The sequence below is a fragment of the Balaenoptera borealis genome (genome assembly GCF_965194805.1).
Source record: "Balaenoptera borealis genome assembly, chromosome: 11".
Taxonomy (NCBI): Eukaryota; Metazoa; Chordata; class Mammalia; order Artiodactyla; family Balaenopteridae; genus Balaenoptera; species Balaenoptera borealis.
Window position 1 is genome coordinate 8,637,749 of NC_138868.1, and position 22,306 is coordinate 8,660,054.

Here is a 22,306-nt window from a genome sequence, read left to right on the forward strand (position 1 = left end):
CCTTCTGTGAATATAACAGTTTATTCTCAATGGTTTTCTCCAGTTTTTTTGCTGTTATGAACAGTGCTGCTATGAACATTCTTGTATGTGTGGATATATGGGAATTTCCCAAGGGTATGTGCTTAAAAGCGGGATTGATGGATATTGGAATATGTAATATAGCTTCACCTTTACTAGATAATGCCAAATTGTTTTCCAAAGTTCTTGTTCCAGTTTATAGTCCCTTCATCAGTGTATATAAAAATTCCCATTGATCCATATCCTTGGCAGCACTTGGTATTATCAGACATCTTAGTTTTGCTAAATTAGTGATATAAAATATCTCATTGTGATCTTAAATTGCATTTCCCTGATTACTAATGGGATTGAATATCTTTTCATGTATTTATTTCCATTCATGTTTCCTTTCCTTTGAAATTCCTGTTGTCCAGTTTTAATTGGGTTGTCTTTCTCTGCACTGTAAAGATCCTGTATGTCTACTTTAAGATATGAGCCTTGGGCTTCCCTGGTGGCACAGTGGTTAAGAATCCACCTGCCAATGCAGGGGACACGGGTTCGAGCCCTGGTCCAGGAAGATCCCACATGCCGCGGAGCAACTAAGCCCGTGCGCCACAACTACTGAGCCTGCGCTCTAGATCCCGCGAGCCACAACTACTGAGCCTGTGAGCCACAACTACTGAAGCCCGCACCTAGAGCCTGTGCTCTGCAACAAGAGAAGCCACCGCAATGAGAAGCCCACGTAACATAACGAAGAGTAGCCCCCACTCTCTGCAACTAGAGAAAGCCCGCGCCCAGCAATGAACATCCAATGCAGCCTAAAATAAATAAATGAAATAAGTAAATTTATTAAAAAAAAAAAAAGATATGAGCCTTGTTGGTTATGCATTGCAGGTATCTTCTCCCATCCTGTGTCTTGCCTTTTCTTTTTTTAGTAGTAGGGTCTTAGTTTTAATGTGGTCAAATTCATTCACCTTTGATTTTATGTAGTACTTTTTAAGTCTTGTTTTAGAAAATCCTTTCCTTTCTCTACACACACACACATGCATACAAACACTCTTAAATTTTGTCTTTCACATTTGTGTTTAGTCGACTGGGAATTAATTTTTGTGTATGTGAGGTGGAGATCCGTTTTCTATTTTTGTACATAGATGCCAATACTTTTGACATCATTGATTGAATACTCTGTTTTCCCGTTGTTTGCAATTTCTGTTATGTTTAAAAAAATCCTTTTATAAATGCATGGGTCAGATTCTAGGCTCTTAATTCTGTCCCACTGGTCATTTTGTCCAGCTCTGTGCCATTACTACATTATCATAATTACTATTATTTTATAATAAGAGTTGATATCTGGTAGAACGATTCCCTCCCTTTTTTACCTGTAGTCATCTTCAGGAGTGTCTTAATTATGCTTTAGTCTTTGCTCTTCTGTGTAAGTTTTGGAATCAGTTTATCAAGTTTATTAATGTCTCTGTTTGGTTTTTGATTGGAATTGCATTGGATCTATAAATTGGTCTGATGGGGATTGGCATGTATTTATGACAATGGGAAGGTATTCTTATCCTGAACAGAGTAATCTCTCTCCATTTATTCAGGTTTTTTAGTTTCTTTATGAAGAATATAAAACCTTGATTAAGGTCTTATACATGTTTTGTTAGATTTATTTTAGAAGTTTCCTTAGAAGTTAGAAATCTTAAAAATTATTTTTCCTAATTATGCTGGTATGTTGAAATGCATTTGATTTTTCTATATGATAAATTCACCCATCTTGCTAAACTCTCATTATTGCTAGTAATATATCTGTAAATATTAGGTATTATCTACGTAATTTATGGAGAATGGAGTTTTTGCTTTTTTCCACATCGGATTTTATATTTTTTAATTTTGTTCTTGACTTGTAGGTCTAGGACTCCAGTACAGTGTTGAATAGAAGCAATGATAATAGGCATCTTCATCTTGTTTCTGATTTTAAAGGGAATGCTTCTAACATTTTACCATTATTGTTTGCAGTAGGTTTTTAGTATATATCCATTTTAGACTAAGGAAGTTCCCTTCCATTCCCATTTTGCCAAAAATATTTTAAAAATTATATATTGGTATTGTATTTTGTCACATGTTTCTTCTGCATTTATTGAAATGAACATGTGGTTTTTCTGCTTTAGTCTGTTAATGTGGTGAATGATACAGATGTTTCTAATGCTAAACTAAACCACTTTTGAGTTTCTGGGATAAATGGGTCCTGATATATTATCTTTTTTCTTTCTTTTTAAAATAAGTATCTGTCGCTGGATTTGATTTCCTAATAATTTGCATGGAATTTTGGTATCTAAGTTTATGAGCAAGATTGGTCTATAATTTTCTGGTCACAAATGCCGTTGTCTGGTTTTGGCATACTGGTCTCACCCTTTCTCCTCACCCTGTTTTCTGGAAGAGTTCACATCACATTAAGGTGTTTAAAAGTGGTAGAAGAAACCTCTGAAACTCCTCAGGTCTGTGTGTGTGTGTGTGTGAATATTTTTCACTGTTGATTCAGTTAAACTCATTATCTTCAGTTTTAGTCATTAGTTTTTTAGTTTTCTTTCTGTTTTTAATATAAGATTATTTATTTACGTATTGATTGATTGATTGATTGATTGCTGCATTGGGTCTTCATTGCTGTGCGCGGGCTTTCTCTAGTTGCAGTGAGCGGGGGCTACTCTTTTCGTTGCGGTGCGCAGGCTTCTCATTGTGGTGGCTTCTCTTGTAGAGCATGGGCTCTAGGTGCATGGGCCCAGTAGTTGTGGCTTGTGGACTCTGTTGCACAGGCTCAGTAGCTGTGGTGCACGGGCTTATTTGCTCTGCGGCATGTGGGATCATCCGGGACCAGGGCTCAAACCCGTGTCCCCTGCATTGGCAGGCGGATTCTTAACCACTGTGCCACCAGGGAAGTCCCAATGTAAGATTTTAAGGCTGTCAATTTCTCTTAGTGCAGTTTAGATGGTTGTGTTAGGTGACACTTTCATTATCATTCACTTCTAAATATGTAGTATTTGATTTCTTTTATGGTTTCTTTGACCTATGTGTTATTTAGAAGTATGATTTTTAACTTCCAAATGTTATGTGAATTAAAAAACTTTAAATTTAATTCTCTGCTACTTAAGCTTTTGGTGATGCGTTTATTGACACATTTTATCGAATACTTTGATAGTGTTTGAATGCTATGACACTGAGTCTTAAACATTTGCTGATATGTATTTTATGACCTAGACTTTTTATACATGTTCCGTATGTGCTTGAGCACAGTGGACATTTTGTTTAATTTTGGGGTATAAGGTTCATTTTTATCTCTAAATCATACTTGTTAATTATGTCATTTTAAAAATCTTCACTAATTTTTGTCTCCTTGAGTATCAATAACATATATGTATTGATGTTCCACTGTTTTGGTGGATTTGTCAGTGCTCCCTTTTGTTCTGTCACATATTTTGAGGCTATTTTAATAAAGTTTTGAATTGATACATCTTTTTGGTAAATTGAGGCAATATATAGTAGCCCTCTTTATCCCTAATACCATTTTTTGTTGTTGTTTGAGCATTTTTATCTTTATTAATAAGGCGATTCTAGCTTTGTTTTCCTTAGTATTTGTCTGTATATCTTTTTCTGTCATGTTCAACCTCTCTGTGACTGTATGTTTTAGGTGTGTGTGTCTCTTGTAAACAGCATATACGTGGATTTAACAAAAATGCAATTTGATAACCTCTGTTTTTTTAATTGGTGGGTTTAGTCCATTTTCTGATTTCTGAAATATTTGGTTTTAGAGCTACTATCTTGCCTTTTGGTTTCTATTAGTTTTACTCTTTCTATGCTTTTTTCCCCCTCCTATTTGTCTTTTTAAAACAAATTGTGTTAGTTTTCTTATTCCAGTCCCCTCCTCTTATAGACGTTATACCACCTATAAAAATTCTTTCAGTTGTTACCCTTGAAACTTTACCACATGTACTTATTTAAAATGTAAAGAAATAACTTAATCTCCTTCCTGAACAATACAGAGCTTCAGAACAGATTACCTGATTACCTTCCTCCCAACTAGTGTTTCAGTTATGTTTTCTTTTTAACCTCATCAATTAACTGTCATTATTACTATATAAGATAATATTTGTTTAGCTTTTCTTACATTTTTAAAGAATTTCTTTGTTCACTTTCTTGTCCTGCACACCTTCCTTCTGGAAACATTTTCCTTCTTTCAGAAGGTTTTTGCCGTGTGGCAGTTTTACTGTTATATGTGTATTTCTTTCTATTTAACCTGCTTGTTATAAGCTGTGGTTTCTGAAGCTGTGGATTCATGTACTTCATCAGTTCTAGAGAGTTCTCAACCATCATCCCTTCTCTTATTGCCTCTGATTCACTCTCCTTCATCTCCCAGGACTCCTGTTAGACATATATTAAATAATCTTATTCTGTCTTCCATATCTTAATTTTCTTCCTTATTTCCCATCATCATCTCTCTGTGCTGCTCTTTGGTACGTTATTCAGATCTCTTTTCCTCCAGAGGAGATCTGTGTTTGCTCCTTTGGGGAGCTAGGGGCTTACCCACCTGGGACCATTCCAGCCCCATTTCATGATCCAACTTAATTTAGGAGTTATTTTTGCCCAAAGTTTGTCACCGCATTGCAGTGAATGGCCTCAAATGAGCCACAGCTTCACATGTACTTAGCTCAGTGCTCTGGTTTCAGCTCACTGCCTACCTGCTCAGCCCCTTGCAGCTCTCTTTTACTTCGAAGTCTACACTGTAATGGAATATATTGTGTGCAGGATCTTGTTAGGAAGAAGGTCCCTTCAGATTTTCTAGTCTTTAGTACTGTCAGAAGCAGAAGCTGCAAGATAGGGACTTCCCTGGTGGCGCAGTGGTTAAGAGTCCACCTGCCAATGCAGGGGACATGGGTTCAAGCCCTGGTCCGGGAAGATCCCACATGCCGTGGAGCAACTAAGCCAGTGTGCCACAGCTACTGAGCCCGCATGCCACAACTACTGAAGCCCGTGTGCCTAGAGCCCGTGCTCCACAACAAGAGAAGCCACCGCAATGCGAAGCCTGCGCACCACAACGAAGAGTAGCCCCTGCTTGCCTCAACTAGAGAAAGCCCAGGCAGCAATGAAGACCCAATGCAGCCAAAACATAAATAAATTAAAAACAAAACAAAGCAAAACTGCAAGATACTATTTTTCACCAATCAAGTCAGTAAAAGTTTTAAAAACAATAAAAATCTCGGTGTGTTCAGAGTAGTAAACAAGTCTTCTCCTACATTGGTGGTAGGGGTATAAGTGGGTACAGTCTTCTACAGAAGCAGTTTAGCAATATATAAGAGCCTTAAAAAGGAAGGAGGATATTTTAAATGTTAATTGTGATTGTCTGATGGTGGGCTTTATGTATGGTGGTTTTTTAAAAAATAGTTTTGAATGTTTTCCAGGAGTCTACATTGTTGTCACATACCTAGTAATTTCTCTTAGTTGACCCTATAATCTAAGGAGGTAAAAGTAACCTGAAGTTTTTTCTATGGAGATTTTTATGGTGATATTTGTAGTTGGAAAAATTTATAAACCACTTTTGTTTTATTCACTATGCTATCCCCAACTCTTACAGCAATGCCTGCCACAAAAGGGTGCCCCAAAACTGTTGAATGAATAAATAAGAATGTCTCAATTTTGTAAATTTGGGTTATGGACTGTTGAAAGAGTTCCTATCTTGATGTGGGGTCCCATCTACTTTCTTTTCAGTTGATAGTCTGAATTAGTTGGGAACCTAGGAAGAAGTTGGACCATATAAATCAGATTCCTTGCATTTTCATAGTTGGGCCAGCGAATTCTCACTTTTAGGAAAGAGCTCTATTTAATGGTTCTCCTGAACCCTCTGTGAGAACTTTGTAGAAGCTGTCACCTTCCCTTTGCCCTTTGGGGTGGCCCAGAGGAGGCCTCTCTGAGGAGATAATAGAAAATACATATCATGGGGTCCAGGTGCTTTTACTTCCTTTAACATTAGAAAATGAACAAAAATAAAGCACGTGGATGAATAGTGAAATCTAATGGATTTAAGGGGGAGAGTGAGGGTACAGCAAAGGCCTGGCTTGGGAGAACCTGAGGGGTTGATACTTGATTTTCTTGAAGACCTGTTAATGAAATTCTTTAAAAAGTGAAATTTCTTGAAAGTCTAGGGAGTAGACTGAATCTCCCAGAATGGAAAGCAGGGTAGGGACATTCTGCATATTCTATTCTGGACTAGAGAGGACTTAATACTGCAGAAGGGAAGGAGACAATACAGGTACATGAGAACAGAAACCCGTCAGCAATCTGGTCATTGTCAGAAAGTGTCAGACTCACAGTCTGGGACCCCCGCCCCTGTCTTTCAGCTAGCAAACGTTAGAACAACTAGATAGAGTGTGAAGATTGTGCGTTATGCTCCCCTTGGTTGGATAAATCTGTTGGGCTTATTGTTTCCTTTTTCTTGGTCCTGTGAACAGATATTGCCAGTGAATTCAAAGAGCAGTTACAGACACTGATACCATATGTATTAAACCCAGCTAACTTAATGGAAAAGGAGATCAATGGCTCAAAAGTCACCTGTCGGGGGCTATTGGAATATTTTAAGGTAAATGTGGGTTTTAATTATTAAAATGTTTGACTTTTGGTTAAACTGATCTAGGTTATAAACTAACTTGGTTTCAATATTTTAAAGCCTGGGGGAAAGTTTCAAGGGGGAGATGGTGAGAGGCGTTTTGAGAGACTCCAGTGTCCTCCCAGGAGTGGGCCACTGGGTGGCAGTATCGGTCTAAGAACCAAATGGATGTTGTTTGCACTCTCTTAGAGGAGTAATTACTGTGGCTAAAGGAAGATTGTTCCTCAAGGAAGATGGTGTGGACAGGAGGTGGTTAGGAAGTTGCTGTGAGTAGGAGGAGACGGCACCTAGATGTGACACGACTACCTCAAGGCGGATGGTCACTCTGCCCACAGGTAGTGGTGAGGCCAGTGTGCATGGGGAGCCTGGTGGGAGTCCTAGACTTGTGCTGCTTTGAGAACATTTTCAGTTAACTAAAAAATGCTAACATGCACTCAGAGGTGTGCTGTGTTTTTGCTAATTCCTGGGTGTTGATCTAGGTCTTTAGGAAAATGCAATTGTATGGTCACTGTTTCTAAAAATTAAAGTCCAGTTAAATATGACAGAATGCCATTTTTCATAATTGTTTTTATGTTTATATTCTAAGGCATATATTAAAATTTACCAAGGAGAAGATCTGCCTCACCCCAAATCCATGCTTCAGGTAAGCAGTTCTTTGGCATCCTAAATGATATCCTTTGATTACTTGAGTTGACCCGTATACAGTAAGCAGAGTCCTTTAAGAAGAGAATGCTGTTGGTCCCCCCCCTTTTTATTATGCTGAGGTCCGTTCATGTTTAGCACATTTTCCAGCAGTGTGACTCCCTTCCGGTTTTCTTGTCTGTATTCATGCTGGTGAAGTTAGAACAGAATGGCTTCTTGCTGGGCCTGGTCTTCCCCCAAAACATACTGTGGAAAACAGTGTTTTATTATTCCCAGGTTAAACATACCCAGTTCTGTTAGACACATCATTTCCTGTTACCTGTTGTCTCTTTTCATAGAACATGTCCGATGTATCTAAATATTTCCTGTTTACTAATCAGGTTTTTAATTTGCAAATAGTTTTATTTCCAACATTTTGATGTTTCCAAGATGTCATTTTGTTAAAACATATAATTTCTGACTTTCATGTGCTGAAGATAAGGCCATTTATTGCCAAATCTTTATTTCTTTTTATTTATTTATTTATTTATTTAAGTACTTTTGGCCGCGTTGGGTCTTTGTTGCTGCACACGGGTTTTCTCTAGTTGTTGCGGCGAGCGGGGGCTACTCTTCGTTGCGGTGCACAGGCTCCTCATTGCAGTGGCTTCTCTTGTTGTGCAGCACGGGCTCTAGGCGCGTGGGCTTCAGTAGTTGTGGTGCATGGGCTCAGTAGTTGTGGCTCATGGGCTCTAGGCGCGTGGGCTTCAGTAGTTGTGGCGCATGGACTTAGTTGCTCTGTGGCATGTGGGATCTTCCCGCACCAGGGATCAAACCCGTGTCCCCTGCATTGGCAGGTGGATTCTTAACCACTGCGCCACCAGGGAAGCCCCAAATGTTTATTTCTTTAGTAGGATAACATTTTCACAAAGGGAGCTAGAGATTGGGATTGATGTTGTAAAGATAAATTTTTCCTCTTCTTTTCTGTGTTACATCTATTTTTTAACACATAAAATCGAAGCAAAGGAAGTACTTTCAGAGGTTTAATTTTATGATGAAGATTCTTATGTATGAGAACATTTTTTGGCAGAAAATTTGGCAGAAAAGATATATTTTAATTCATAAATTGGGCTATATGGAAAGCTGAAAAACAGAAGAATAATAAAGAAGGGGGAATGGGGAATAGGGTGAGAGAAAATTTTTACTTGGTTATTTGTGGAGGAATATTAAAAGAGAAAGGATTTACGGTTTATACTTTCATTTCTTAAAAGGCCACTGCTGAAGCCAACAATTTAGCAGCTGCAGCCTCTGCCAAGGACATGTACTATAACAACATGGAAGAGGTAGGTGTGCTGGGCAGTTGTCTTATTCTGAAATATCTATAACTGGGCATGTTGCTGACTTCAGGAGTCCAAACTTGATCCCGTTTAGTGTATCTTATGATGATGAGGCAACATTCAGGTCTTCCTGCTTATTGGGGCCTTTTAATTATGGCCCTTTCTAAGCAAGGCTTTCTTACAGTGTCACCACTCTCACTAATCAATATCACCCTGGTTACTAAGTGTGCTTTTCTGAGGAATTGAAGCCAGACCTCTATTGGTCTTGGTCATCATTTTAAAGTTAATTTCTAATATCTTAAAATAGTCTAAGCTTTTCAGTGTTTTCACTTGTTTTATTTGGCATTTGTTTTTGAAGGGTTCTTCACCCTTCACATTGTGTCTTTATTCTTTTTAGGTTTCTGGGGGCGACAAACCTTATTTGTCTCCAGACATTCTAGAGGAGAAGCACTGTGAATTCAAAGAACTTGCTCTGGACCATTTTAAGAAGATAAAAAAGATGGGTGGGAAGGATTTTAGCCTTCGTTACCAGCAGGAGCTGGAGGAGGAGATCAAGGAACTCTATGAGAACTTCTGCAAGCACAATGGTAGCAAGAATGTCTTCAGCACCTTCCGAACCCCTGCAGTGCTCTTCACAGGCATTGTGGCTTTGTACATAGCCTCAGGCCTCACTGGCTTTATTGGTCTTGAGGTGGTGGCCCAGCTGTTCAACTGTATGGTTGGACTGCTGTTAATAGCGCTTCTCACCTGGGGGTACATCAGGTACTCTGGTCAGTATCGTGAGCTGGGCGGTGCTATCGATTCTGGTGCAGCATATGTATTAGAGCAGGTAAGTGGTGCCAGCTGAGCAGGCTGACGGTTGGTAATGGACAGATATTTGTGCTTTTATTGTAAAATATCTCCATTTGGAAGAGTTCAATAGTGAAAGAAGGCATGAGAAACTTCCCCTGGCCATTTTTTTTTTTCTAATAGGCCTTACGTTTTATTATCCTTCTTTAGGATATTAATGTTTATTTGTAATATTTTGTTTCCATGCTTAAAAACTGCTCTTTAATGCAAAAAAATTTCCAACTTACATATGTTGTGTTCTTCATGGGAAACTTTTAACTGCGTGTTCATCAGACATAATTCCTGTGTGAGTCTCTCCCACATCCAAGGTTAGTTTGCTTCACTGAAAGTCACAAGCTATGAAAAATATGAACTTAACAAACTGTTCTATTTTGAGACCTACTAATGGATGGCATGTCTTTCACTTAAATCATTCAGTAAGTCAGTGGCTTTTGACATTGACATGATCTCTAGGTTTATAGATCCTTGAGACTCGGCTTTCTCTTTCTGAGTAGCAGGAACATATCAGTTAAGTTAGAAGCTTGTGGTAAAGCCAGGAGAGCTGCCCACCCCATTCCAGTAAGGTAGCAAAGGCTCAGCTGACGGACTCTCTGGGGAGTTAGCAGCTGCCACAGGCTCCCCGACCCCTGCATTTTCATTCCCTTATTTTCTATAACATACTAACAATGTAGACAGAGATTTTCGAAAGTTTGTCTCCAATGGCTTACTCTTTTGATGCTGTGCTGTATTTTATTAACTGACATGTTGAATAAATGGACTTTTGCAGGCCACTTCTCACGTTGGTAATTCCACTCAGGCTGCTGTGAGGGACGCAGTTGTTGGGAGGCCATCCTCGGATAAAAAAGCTCAGTAGCATCTTAACAAGAGGATCCAACAAGACCCCGGCCAGCCCCTTCTGATTTCTGGGCTTCTGCCACGGCCACAGGTCCAGGTCCCAAGGAACGCAGACCTGGGACCATCTGGGAAGAGCTGAAACACGGCACTAATAAATGAACAGACCTTTCCTGTGGTTTCAAATTCTTAAACACACTTCCATTTCTCTTGGAAGCATTTCTTTTCCTTGCTGGTGTAGATCCAAGCCTATGTCTGTCTTCTTATTACTCACTGCTTTGTGCACTTTATGGGGAAAAAGCTAAAAGAAAAAATGGAAATGCGGTTTTGTCCTATATGTGCCATTTAGTGCCTTTTAAGGTTGAATCCATGCTTTTGAGGACACAATAGGGAGGGGATTGAGGATAACCACATGAAAGATGCTGTTTTGGTGAATTATCAGTTCTTTTGTCCCTTACTCTTTTGAAAAGGATTTTTTTTTTTTAAAGTTTACAAAACTTGCAAAAGCTTCAGAACTAAAGACTGACTAAAAATGATGCCATTACACTTTTAAAGTCTTACAATATTAGAGAATTGTTTTTGCCACATAGTATGGAAAAATTATATCGTATTTAACTCTACCGTACACTGAAATTTAAGGTCTGTTTCCTGACAGTCTGGCAGTTTTGTTAGAACATATTCTGTTCTGTTTTTTTTTTTTTTGCCTTCATTCATTCCTATAGCTTCTTTCTAGAAAAGAGACAAACGTGGCTTGAGAAACCAGAGCAGCTTGTAATAAAAGGAATGAGCTTTCATACTTTAAGAAAAAAGCTTGAGTTTAAATGAACCATGTGACCTCTGATAAGTCATTTGAACTTGTGCCTTGGTCAGATTCACTGTAGGTTTATATACATGTATGTATTATACATAACTCACACACAATTGTCATTTGAGAGTTTTTGTTTTTTAGACTTCTGTATGAGAACAGATCTTTATCAAGGATTAGAGGAAAGACATTTACCAAACATACTGCCTTTAACTGACATCCTATTTCATGTGGTTTAGCAGTAAATCAGGTCTTTATCCACAATGTTTATTTGCATTCTCCTATTCACTGTCTAATGTTTTTAATAATGGAGCTAAAACTGTCAGTTTTATTTAGTGAATCATCCCTTATTTAACTTTATACATGACTAGTCTGGTAGCTTTAAAATAGCTTTGGCTTAGTAAGGACCAAAGTCCCACCCAAATATGGACATATAATATCTAGAAGTATCTAAGAATTCTTCATTTACCTTGATCATGTGATAAAAAATTTTATCAGTTGCCTTTTTGGTTTTATAATGGTGAATTGTTGTGGATTTTAAAACTTCATAAAACTTGCCTGCAGGTATTTATATAAACATTCAGGTATGTGAGCCTTAATTCTTAAGATAATTTAACTTTTGCTGTGGGAGGGAGGGAGGTAGGGAGGTTTAGGCAAATTCTGAGTGTAAATTCTTTATACACGAAGTATGAATGGAAGGTAGAAAAAGTCTCTTCTAGCATGTAATCTCTTTGTCAAAGAATATTTCTCTTGACTGTTTTAACACTTTACCACTCAAGTATTTTTACAAGTTATGAATTAATTCCAAGTGTTTTATGTATTTTTTCATATTTACATACCATCTTGCCCTGAAGTTCTTGCTATTTTATTCAACCGTGGTTAAATTTTAGAAAAATTCCAGCTTGTCCTAAAAACTGTTTACTTGCATATCAGTGGTACTTAGCTTTATTATCAATAAATTAAAAGCTTAGTTTTAAAATTTTGGTGCATTTTCAGGTGGCCTCTCATCTTCCTGAAGGTTGATACTTATTTGCTAAAGGCCTTACAGATGTTGAGATACTTAGCTTTTAATGCATTTGTATAAGCACATTTATAGATTTCAGAAATATTGTCTAGAATTATCCTACTTTTAATGGTGAGAAAAGGATGCTGTGTTTAAATTTTATTTTAATACTAAAATATTAGATTTTTTAAAATAAAAAATATATGATGTATGATTTAATGAAATCTTAGAATTTAGTTACTGTTTAAATCCACCATTTCTGTTTTGATCTTAAAGGAATAACTTTGTTTAATTACCCTGGAGAACCCTTATTTTTTTGTCTTTATCAGTTAACTTATTCTGCCTCTGGAAATTGTTTATAAATTTTTCTCAGTGAGGATTTTTATGAGTTTCCTTTGGCCTCATTTTTTTTTAACAGAAAATTGATGATTTTATGTCAGCTTTTCCAATAAAAGGTACATTCTCATTGCTGGCTATAAATAGTCCTGGGGAGGTTTATAACCAGGTTGAAAAGAATGTCTTTTACCCCATATCTCCCCTCAGCCGTTAGTTTGTGGGTCAGGGACATTACTTAGGACTAAGTTTTTGCTTGGTGTTTGTTGCTCTGCCACTCCTGCCTTCCCATGCAAGCATTTTTAATTTGCACATTCCAAACAGTATATGGGGCACATTCCTATTAACATATAAAAGGTTTTCAGAATTTTCTATGAAAATACTTCATTTTAGGAGAGGTTACATATTGTTAAGTTTTTTGTTTTCTTAATACTTCCAGTTAGCTTCTAAGTAAAAATAATAGAATCAAAATTTCGATTGTTTCACTGAGGTGTGTAGACAAAATGAGGGAAAACGATCATGTATGGTGATAAAACATCCTTAGAGTCATAACCTTATTTTAGCAGTATACCAGCAGATCTGTTTGTCCCGCAGAGGTTTATATAGTAAGAGCTACTTCATACTTGGTAGAGTTGCCTGTGAGTATTGTTTTTGTTTTACCTGGTTTTTCTTTTTTTTTTCTCTTTCATGAAGTAAAATGCTTTATGCGAACAAACAGACAAACTGCCTTGTACTGGCAGTGCGTTTCTTTAACAGGTCATACCCAGTGTTCCACCTGGCTTATGAAAATGGTGTCTTGGATAGGGTGAGTTTGGATGAGTGTGTACGTATGCATGAGTTACAGAGAAATTAAGTAGTTGATTTAAGTCCAGGCAAAAGTGATTAAAAAACAGTTTTACTTTTCCCTAGAGTATTTTTTTTTAAAATAATGTAACTTATATGGACATCTTCATAGAACTATTGAAATGTAATTTAGGATTATTTAGGATGGCTGCCATCTAAGGTCGCAAACATGGGCTGCATCATTCTGGCTTACCTTTAGATCCAACAAAATTTCAGTCAAGAATAAGGGCATAATGAAGACAAGCTTCAGTTACTAAAACACAAACTGTTTGTGTAGGTGGTGTTTTAAAATGACATTCAAAAGCCCATTTGTAAGAGACCATTTTGCATTTGAATTGTTTTCCTTCTGTTAAGTCCTATTTTGGATAGTGGTTCTCGTCTATCTCGAAATGCATAAAACTTACCCCTGGGAGGCATATTTAAAAAAAATTCAAATTCCCAGCTTTATACCCAGGGATTGCCTCAGTGGGTCTGGGTCTGGGTTGTGGCCCTGGAATCACCACTTTTAAAAACAGCATCACAGGTGGTTCAGAGACCACAGCGAGAGAGACTGCTCAGAGGGATGGGAAAGTGCAATTCAGTATTGTCTGGAGGCAAGTGGATGGCTTTTGCCTGAGGTTCAGAATAGGTGGTCTACTGCCAGATACAATCACTGAGAGTTTACAGTGTTCAGAGTAATAAGGATGCCTTTAGTCTAGAGGATTATCTAAGTTCTGTGAAAATGTTTTTCTAGATTAGGAAGCCCTAGTGCCTTCTCTGAGAAGTGAATGTACAAGTATCCTATTTACTAATGGGTGTAATTAGGATTTAAAAAAAAAAAACTATTTTGAAAGTTGTTTTTCTTTTAAAAAGCAAAATTCAGCACTGTGACTTGAACCTCTAAATCTTTTATGCACAGAAAACCTTAAGCCTGAGTAAAAATGAACAAAAAGGAAGGAGAAGATCCTAACTCTGAAAATTAGCCACAAAATAGGCCTTACCAGGGACTTTCAAGATAGATCTAAGGGCAGAAAGATTTTAGAAGAAATTTTTCTTCCTGGGAAAGGAATTTCAGGTGCCAGAACTAAAATTTAAATGTAGTGTTTTATGACCAAGGGAAGGTTGCATTTGATTCCCAAAGTTTCCAATTTAGATGAATAAATGCTATCATGGACTTAAGCCTTAAAGGAGTTAATATTAATTTTGAGCATATATAGAATTTCCTCTCCGATTTCTTTTTCTTCAAAAAAAAAAAAAAAGATTTGTTCAAAGCACTTTCTTTCTCCTAGACCCTTTTTGAATGGCTTTAAAATTTAATATACTTTTTAAAAAGTGCAATGGATTAGATTATGCTATTAGTGTATTAAAAGCATGTTTCTGTTTCTTAGTTTTAAGGTCATTTAATGGAATAAAGATCACAGCACCATGTTACTTGTGTTTCTTCTTTCTCTGTTCTTTAACATGGGAGGATCTGTGAAGTACATTTGGGCTTGGCAAAGCAAATAGGATCTCTGAGGGGATGAAAACTTGGGTCAAAGGCGGCAGTGGTAACGTGGTTTGAGTCAGCTTTCTCTGTCCTGCAAAACAATACTGAACTAGTATCTTACTAGCATAATGCTGGAGCAAGCTGTGCTGTTGGAGGTATTGGGTAAAATGGAGCTAACTGGTTAATGGTTCCTTGTTGGGAGTGGGGTGAGGTAAAGAAAGCTCTATTGAAAGCTTTCCCTTTCACTGACGACCTTGGAGGCAGTGGGGAAGTTGGTTTGAACTTCTCAAATATTGACTAATCACTTTACATACCCAATTTAGCCCTACAATAAAAAGATTTATTTCCTAGTTTGAAACATACACTGGGTGGGGTCAGTAGCCTCCATCCATCCATCCATCCATCCATCCATCCATCCATCCATCCATCCATCCCTGATCTTACCAGGCTGGGTGTTGCACTGAGTTCATCGCAGTTTAGTAGGGAAGGGGCAAACTCACAAGTAGATGTGATACGAAGAGTATGGGGAGTGATGATTCCTCCATCAGGCTGGGGGGAAGGAAGGGCCAGGGTGGGAAAAGTGGTCATGTGTGTGTGGGGAGACGTCAAGCAAACCGTGGCTTGTCTTTGGTGCATTGGCATTGTTGCCTTTGATGACCATAAACAGTTTGCCAAAGATAAGTCCAACTCTAACTAGCTTAATAACTAAAAAAAAAAAAAAAAAAAAAAAAAGTAATTAGGAAAAAGTTTCTTATAATTGGCTGCCTAGAAGTTAAGCTAGCGTGAGGCCCTGGAAGGACTCAAATGTCAACAGGACTATTATCTCCTGTGCGCAGTGGCTGCATTATTTGCTCTTGCGGATAGATCTCCTCCGTGCTGCTGGGGAGGGCAGGAACAAATGGCTCCAGGCTTGCATCATCTCTCTCTTAAGTCCCCAGAGGAAAGAGGCTTTTTGACCCACTGCCTATTCAAAAGTGTGTATTTTATATGTATATACACACCTCCATCCTAGAGAAAGATACTGACTGGTCTGGCTTGGGTCATACGCTCCTTCCAGGGCCACTGCCTAACCTGAGGGCTGGGGAATGATAACCAGCCATATGTAGGTCACATGTGTCCCTACTCGGGGTGATGGGGGTACTGTGATTGGCGGCTCCACCAGAACCACATGGAGTGACCAGGTGAGAGACTGCTGGACAGAAACGAATGTCCACTGCAGTTTTCAGTTCCCCAGACTGGCCTTTTAACAAGCATAGTGGAACGAGAGCCTGCAGCATCTCGGGAATGTGCTTTTAAGGGGAAATAGACGTGGTGATACTGCGCGTTTATGCAGCGGAAGCTCTTCAGGGCCTCTCAAGAGGGGTTTATTCTCACCCCTTCAGTAGGGCTTGAGGGGTTGCAGAGAGAGGCAATTCACAAGGGAGTTATACTTCACCTTCCTTTCATAAAAGCCTGATTTTTCCAGCCAGGATGAACTGTCAAAATCGGCCTATTCTCAAAGCCTGCCCAGAGTGGCCTGGATACACGTAAAAAGCCTGCATTCACTTGGCTGATGGAGCACCTTTCCCCTGAGGGGCGCTCCAGGTTTGAGTTGCTGTTAAGCGTCAGAGCCCTCATGTTACCATGAAATGCTCCTCCTGTGGATTCGGCTCCCTTAGATGCGGTTTGCTGCCCACTCTTCCTCCCCCGCCCCCTTTCCTCTTGGCCTGGCCTTGCTTCTCAGACCCGCCCCCCACCGGCTCAGAATCCCCACAGGTTCTCTTAGGCCTGCTCGGCATTTAGCCTCGTGCCATTTCCTCCCACTTTCTCAGTTACTTCTTCCTCAGAGGCAGCACGACAATGGATCTCCTGGAGGAGAACCGTCAGAAGGCAGAGAACGGAGAGATTGCAAAGAATTAAAAATTAATATTTTCCACCTGTCACAAGAAGAGGACCGGGGCTCCACAGCTGGTTGCAGAAAAGACTGGAGGCTTCGTGGGCAGATAGCAGTTTGATCCTGGCTGTTTTGATCTTGGCTCCCCACCCAAATCGTTGTTTTAGACTTGGAATGGGGCTTAAGGGCAGACTGTCTTGCTGGGGATGGTGGTGGCATCACATGGTATCTTCTCTCGGGGATTTTCTTACAGAGCTCCACTTTTGAGAGCTGTGTGAAAGGTCAAAATCACTTCCTTGACATCCCCGCCCCTCAGTGTTCTTTTTATTTTGTTTTTCCTGGCAGAGCAACAGGAAAAAAAGAAGGAAGGGAGGGAGGGAGGGAGGGAGGAAGGAAGGAAGGAAGGAAGAATAAGAAAGTAAAGGAAGTGACATCTGGGCAATACTGAAAGCAGAGAGTAAGAAGAGGCAGAATCAGTGTGGTTTCCTCAAAACCGAACCTTTCCATCCTGGGTTTGACTGCCTTACAGGTAGTCTCTTGCTCAATACACGTAACAATTTGTGGAGTGAGTAGTAATGCATATAAAGCTTATTTACAGTGCCTCTGACTCTCCTTGCTGGGAAGCTGGTGAATAACGTGATTGATGAACATTTCCTTCTTCCTGTTAACAACAGCCAACGGGTCCCGAGTGAGAACTTGACCCGAGCCAGACATCGGGCTCCCACTTTATAAGCCTCATTTCATCTGTTGCTTTCCCTTTGGGGAATGTATTTTTTTTTATATTATCTTATATATTGTACAGTATCATCACCACTCCACTGACAGATGAACAAACAGGCTGAGAGAGGGAAGGGTGCCCTGGACCCTGTAGGTAGCCAGGGACAGGATTTGGCCCACGCGTCCTGATTCCAAGCTCAGTGCCGGCGGGAGGGGGCAGGAAAATAGAGATGAACAGGAGCTGCTTCTACCCTTGCGGAGTCACAGACCAGTGCACAGGAAGGGCCTGTCTTTGGTCACTCGTTCACTCATTGATTCATTGATCCATTCATTCATTCATGAAATACCTACTGTGTGCCAGGTGGGTGCCAGGTTTTGGGGATATCTAATGGCTTAAGACCCAATAGTTAAAAGTACTTTCTCTCTGGTATGCCCTTGCCTTTAAATGGCTTTAAAGCTTAATCTACAGTAGTCCCCCCTTTTCCTAGGGGGATACGTTCCAAGGCCCCCAGCAGATGCCTGAAACCGCAGGAAGTACGCAACCGTTAAGATAGTCCCCGCTTATCCACGCTGTTGTCTCCCTGTTTGTTACCCAGCGGACTGCAGAGAAAGAAACCGCGGATAACGGGGGCCTATTGTAGTTTTAAACTACAGTATAAGCCCACTTGAGTGGAGGAAATAAGCAGATTGATGACACGCCAGTGTGATGTGTATACAAGAACTTAAGTTGAGCGGGCCGCAGCGCGTGCGTAGACGAGGGGAGGAGGCGGTGGCCCTGCGCTGGGTTCTGGAGGCGCCTCCGCGCGGGGAGGGTGTGCTGAGAGGTTTCGGGGTGAGCGGGGAGCGTCCTGGTCTGTCTGCCCCAGAGGCGGGAGCAGGCTGTCACTGTCGCCGGGGCAGGGAGCTCTGCGAGGCTCTAATTAGTCAGTCTCACGGGGAGGGGCCGGGTGACCTCACGCTGGCCTGGACTCTGCGGCCATTTAGCCGGTTCCCTTTGCAGTGGAGGCCGCACTGCATTCCAAGTCCTCGAGGTGGGTGGAGCGGTACTTCCCGGAGCTTAAGGAAGGGTGAGACGCTTGGGGTGGCTCTCAGGTGTTCCAGGCTGTGTGGGGGATGGAGAGCTTGGGTGAGGCGGGAGTAAACAAGTTAGGGAGCAGCTGAGGGCAGCGGCCGGGGAGGGAGGGCCGGGCGCGAGGGCGGCCCCGCTGACTCTCTGGGGGCGCAGCGCGCCCTGGTAGGTGACACGGCGGCTCGCGCTCCCCGCCGCTGTGCCGCCCGGCTCTCCGGTATCAGGTGTACCTCCCTGCCCCCTGCAAGGGATTCATCCGTTCACGACCAAGTGCAGGGGCAGGGAGGGGGCGGGCGAGGAATTGGCAGGGAGTGAGCCCGTTGTTCTCGGAGGGGTTAGAGACCAACCGGGCACGGTCTCCCTCGCCAGAAGCCACAGTCCCCTGGGGTCTTGGGGACGCTGTTTCCTGCTACTGACCATGAATCCCTGCTCCCCCGCTGCCTCAGGCGTTTACGCAGCTGATAAAGCCAACTCCAGCGTGAAATTGAGGGCCTTCATTACCGAAGAAGATGCGCGCCCCCATGGTAAGTTGGGGGGGGCGCGAGTGGGCTGGGGGTGGGAGCCGTGTTTCGGTGGGTCTGAGTCATCACTTCAGAGAGAGGGTTCTTGAGGATGTGGCCTCCAGATGTGGATGCCCCACTGGCCGGTGGGCATCAGGTGTGAGATGCGCGTCGGTGGGTATCCGTTGGAGTTGTCTCAGTGTGAGTACTTGCGTGGGTGGGTTGGGAGGCCGCCCTGCCTGAAACAGGCCCCCAGGAGCGGGGAGGCAGCAAGGAGAAATTTGCCCCAGCAAGGCCCTGTGCTGCCTTCCCGAGTCAGACCAGAACACCTGGATGGGCTCCTGGGGCTGAGTGTCTGGGGCTGCACCTGCTGCCCCCGCGCCTGGGTCTGGCAACAGGTGCTTCTTCTGGCCTCAGCTGATGCACCTCATGACCAGCCCTGCCAGCAAGTTCCCAACTCTCACTTTTCCTATGGTTCAGAAATCACAAAGGGGCTTAGCAAATGCTTCCTTTCAGCCTAGCTGGACCTACTCCAGAGAGGTTCTGAGCCCGGCTTTTGAGGTAGTCTCCCCCTGGGATTGTGTTCCTGCTGAGCACCTAGCTGTGGCACTTTGACCAAGTTTCAAATCCACTCTGTTCCCCAGAGTGAGGATTATATGACTTAATACTTATGAAGTGCTCAGAACAGTGCTTCACACACATATTATGTGCTCAACTGTAATTCATTGTTGTTATTATGATTATGATTATGTTGTTATTATGATTATGATTTAATCCATGTAAAGGGCTTAGCACAGTGCCTGGTATTAGGGTGTACCTGGAATATTTGATGTCTGGAGCGGTCATTTGAAAACATCCTCTCCTTTATCTAGCAACATTATTTTCAGTAATAATCATGAAATGAATAGTAATAATGGCCAGAAAAGAAACACAGTCAAGTTTCTTCTGTTGAGCTTTGTATATGAAATCATGCCAGTGAAAAAATAAAAACTGAAAAATAAAGTAGGTGTTATAGAGAAAAATAGAAGTAATGGGTTAATAATTTTTAATTGCATTAGTTTATTTTTGAAGAAAACGTATTCTTACATATAGGTTGGTCACAGTAGTGAATAATAATGCCATTACAGTTTCTGTTTTGGAACTTTAATTTCTGAAAAGTTGTCCTTGACTTTGACAAAATTGATCTTCTTTGCATATTCATGTTCAACACTCAGTAGAGCTCGATTTGTCCATTTACCTTTATTCACAGTTGAAGAACACTTTTTAAATTTACTAAAAATTTTTTTTATTGAAGTATAGTTGATTCACAATGTTGTGTTACTTTCTGCTGTACAGCAAAGTGAATCAATTATACATATACATATATCCACTGTTTAGATCCTTTTCCTATATAGGTCATTACAGAGTATTGAGTATAGTTCCCTGTGCTATACGGTAGGTCCTTATTAGTTATCTATTTTATATATAGTAGTGTGTATATGTCGAGAAGACACTTTTTATTAATCTTAATTTCAAAAGCTTCTCTCATATGAAACAACAGATATACAAATTGGAAAAACCTTAAACATTAGGATAAGTTTGTCAGAAATTCATAAAAATCCCATTTCATAATAAATTGGAGAAATTGCAACACTGCCTATGTCTTAAAAAAATTAATTCTAGTGGCTTCTATTTTTTATTTTTATTTATTTTTGCTGATCTCTAGATCTCTCTCTCTTTTTTTTTTTTTGGCTGCACCACATGGCTTATGGGATCTTAGTTCCCAGACCAGGGATTGGACTGGGTCCTCGGCAGTGCGAGTGTGGAGTCCCAATCACTGGACCACCAGGGATTCCCGATTTTTTATTTTTATTTTTAAAATTTATTTTATTGGAGTATAGTTGACTACAATGTGTGAATTTCTGTTGTACAGAACAGTGATTCAGTTATACACATATATACATTCTTTTTCATGTTCTTTTCCATTATAGTTTATCAGAGGATATTGAATATAGTTCCCTGTGCTATACAGTAGGACATTTGTTGTAATTAAATGGCTTTAATTTTTTTAATTTTGATTTTTTATTATTATTTTTTAAAACATTTATTTATTTATTTGGCTATGCCGGGTCTTAGTTGCCACATGCAGGCTCTTAGTTGCGGCATGCGGGATCTAGTTCCCTGACCAGGGGTCTAACCCGGGCCCCCTGCATCGGGAGCGTGGAGTCTTAACCCTGGACCAGCAGGGAAGTCCTCATTCTAGTGACTTTTAAATATATCCACATTTAAAACATTTTCACTGAAACATATTCAACAGAAAATTCATTGTAAGCTTTTATCTTATTCGGCAAAATTCTCCCCAGTTTTTCTTCCTTGGCAAAAATCAGAGAAAATGGCTGAATGATGGTGAACTTTGACATTTATTTAATCCACTGCTTTAGAATGAGAGTCTAGTTCTTGGTGAAAATGGTCCAGACTTCCAAACACTTCTCTTTCAAACACTTTTCTTCTGGCGCTGGGAGAGCAGACTCTTGTCTTCTGTTTAAACACAGGAAAATGTAGGACCACAGGGGTTGGCAGCCCAGACTGTGCTGAAAGTGAACTTGAACCATTCTGAGCCATTCAGAACTTACTGTTGGAACAGACACATGTAGCTGAGTCTGTGTGTGTTGGAGGTTGACCGTGTAGCTGGGTGTTCTCTGATTAAACTTCCACAGAGAAGACTGAAAGAATAAGAAATGAAAGTGTGCTAATTTAAAGCTCACATATATATTATTATTATTATTTTTAAAATAAATTTATTTACTTATTTATTTATGGCTGTGTTGGGTCTTTGTTGCTGCGTGCAGGTTTCTGTAATTGCGTTGAGTGGGGGCTACTCTTCGCTGCGGTGTGCGGGCTTCTCATTGCGGTGGCTTCTCTTGTTGCAGAGCACGGGCTCTAGGCGTGCGGGCTTCAGTAGTTGTGGCACGTGGGCTCAGTAGTTGTGGCACGCAGACTTCAGTAGTTGTGGCTCGTGGGCTCTAGAGCGCAGTCTCAGTAGTTGTGGCGCACGGGCTTAGTTGCTCCGCGGCATGTGGGATATTCCTGGACCAGGGCTCGAACCCGTGTCTCCTGCATTGGCAAGCAGATTCTTAACCATTGTGCCACCAGGGAAGTCCCTATATTATTAACTCTCAACAGGAATTGCATGAGTTAGAACTTAGACCAATATCACTGATATTGTTTAAAAGTGTTGGCACATGGTGATAATAAACAGCAGACTGATTTTTGGTGTGTCTTATGGTTTTAAAATTCTCTATGGACAACTCTCCCCTATTTGTCTGCACCCAGAGGATTTGGCTCTCACTTTCCCACTCTGGGTGTGCCACTCCCTGGCTCTTAGGGCTTGACAAATGTTAGTTGTTGTTAAAGCAGCTGCCTGGACCTCCCTGGGACGGA

General features: G+C 40.7%; 3 protein-coding genes across 9 annotated transcripts in view; 2 read left to right on the forward strand and 1 right to left on the reverse strand.

Annotated features, from left to right (window-relative positions):
• The window catches only part of ATL3 (atlastin GTPase 3), a 56,659-nt gene extending 41,987 nt beyond the window's left edge, over positions 1 to 14,672 (forward strand). For all 3 annotated transcript variants that reach the window (XM_082344127.1, XM_082344128.1, XM_082344129.1), the window contains exons 9-13: positions 6,489 to 6,616; positions 7,230 to 7,286; positions 8,533 to 8,604; positions 8,996 to 9,427; positions 10,214 to 14,672. In XM_082344127.1, the coding sequence (XP_082200253.1) occupies positions 6,489 to 6,616; positions 7,230 to 7,286; positions 8,533 to 8,604; positions 8,996 to 9,427; positions 10,214 to 10,300 (776 nt within the window). In that variant the 3' untranslated portion in view covers positions 10,301 to 14,672. The remainder of the gene's footprint in view (positions 1 to 6,488; positions 6,617 to 7,229; positions 7,287 to 8,532; positions 8,605 to 8,995; positions 9,428 to 10,213) is intronic.
• A 3,538-nt stretch (positions 14,673 to 18,210) lies between these two features.
• Positions 18,211 to 22,306, forward strand: part of LOC309606732 (phospholipase A and acyltransferase 3) — a 28,134-nt gene continuing 24,038 nt past the window's right edge. The window contains exons 1-2 of one of the 5 annotated variants that reach the window (XM_082344210.1): positions 18,211 to 18,348; positions 18,833 to 18,910. In XM_082344210.1, coding sequence (XP_082200336.1) covers positions 18,896 to 18,910 — 15 coding nt within the window. In that variant the 5' untranslated portion in view covers positions 18,211 to 18,348; positions 18,833 to 18,895. The other 4 variants (XM_082344209.1, XM_082344213.1, XM_082344212.1 and 1 more) reach the window with 4 other exon arrangements.
• LOC309606696 (solute carrier family 22 member 10-like) overlaps positions 20,553 to 22,306 on the reverse strand; it is a 234,399-nt gene continuing 232,645 nt past the window's right edge. Inside the window, exon 13 of the mRNA XM_082344115.1 lies at positions 20,553 to 21,979. The gene's annotated coding sequence lies outside the window, so the exon portion shown is untranslated. The remainder of the gene's footprint in view (positions 21,980 to 22,306) is intronic.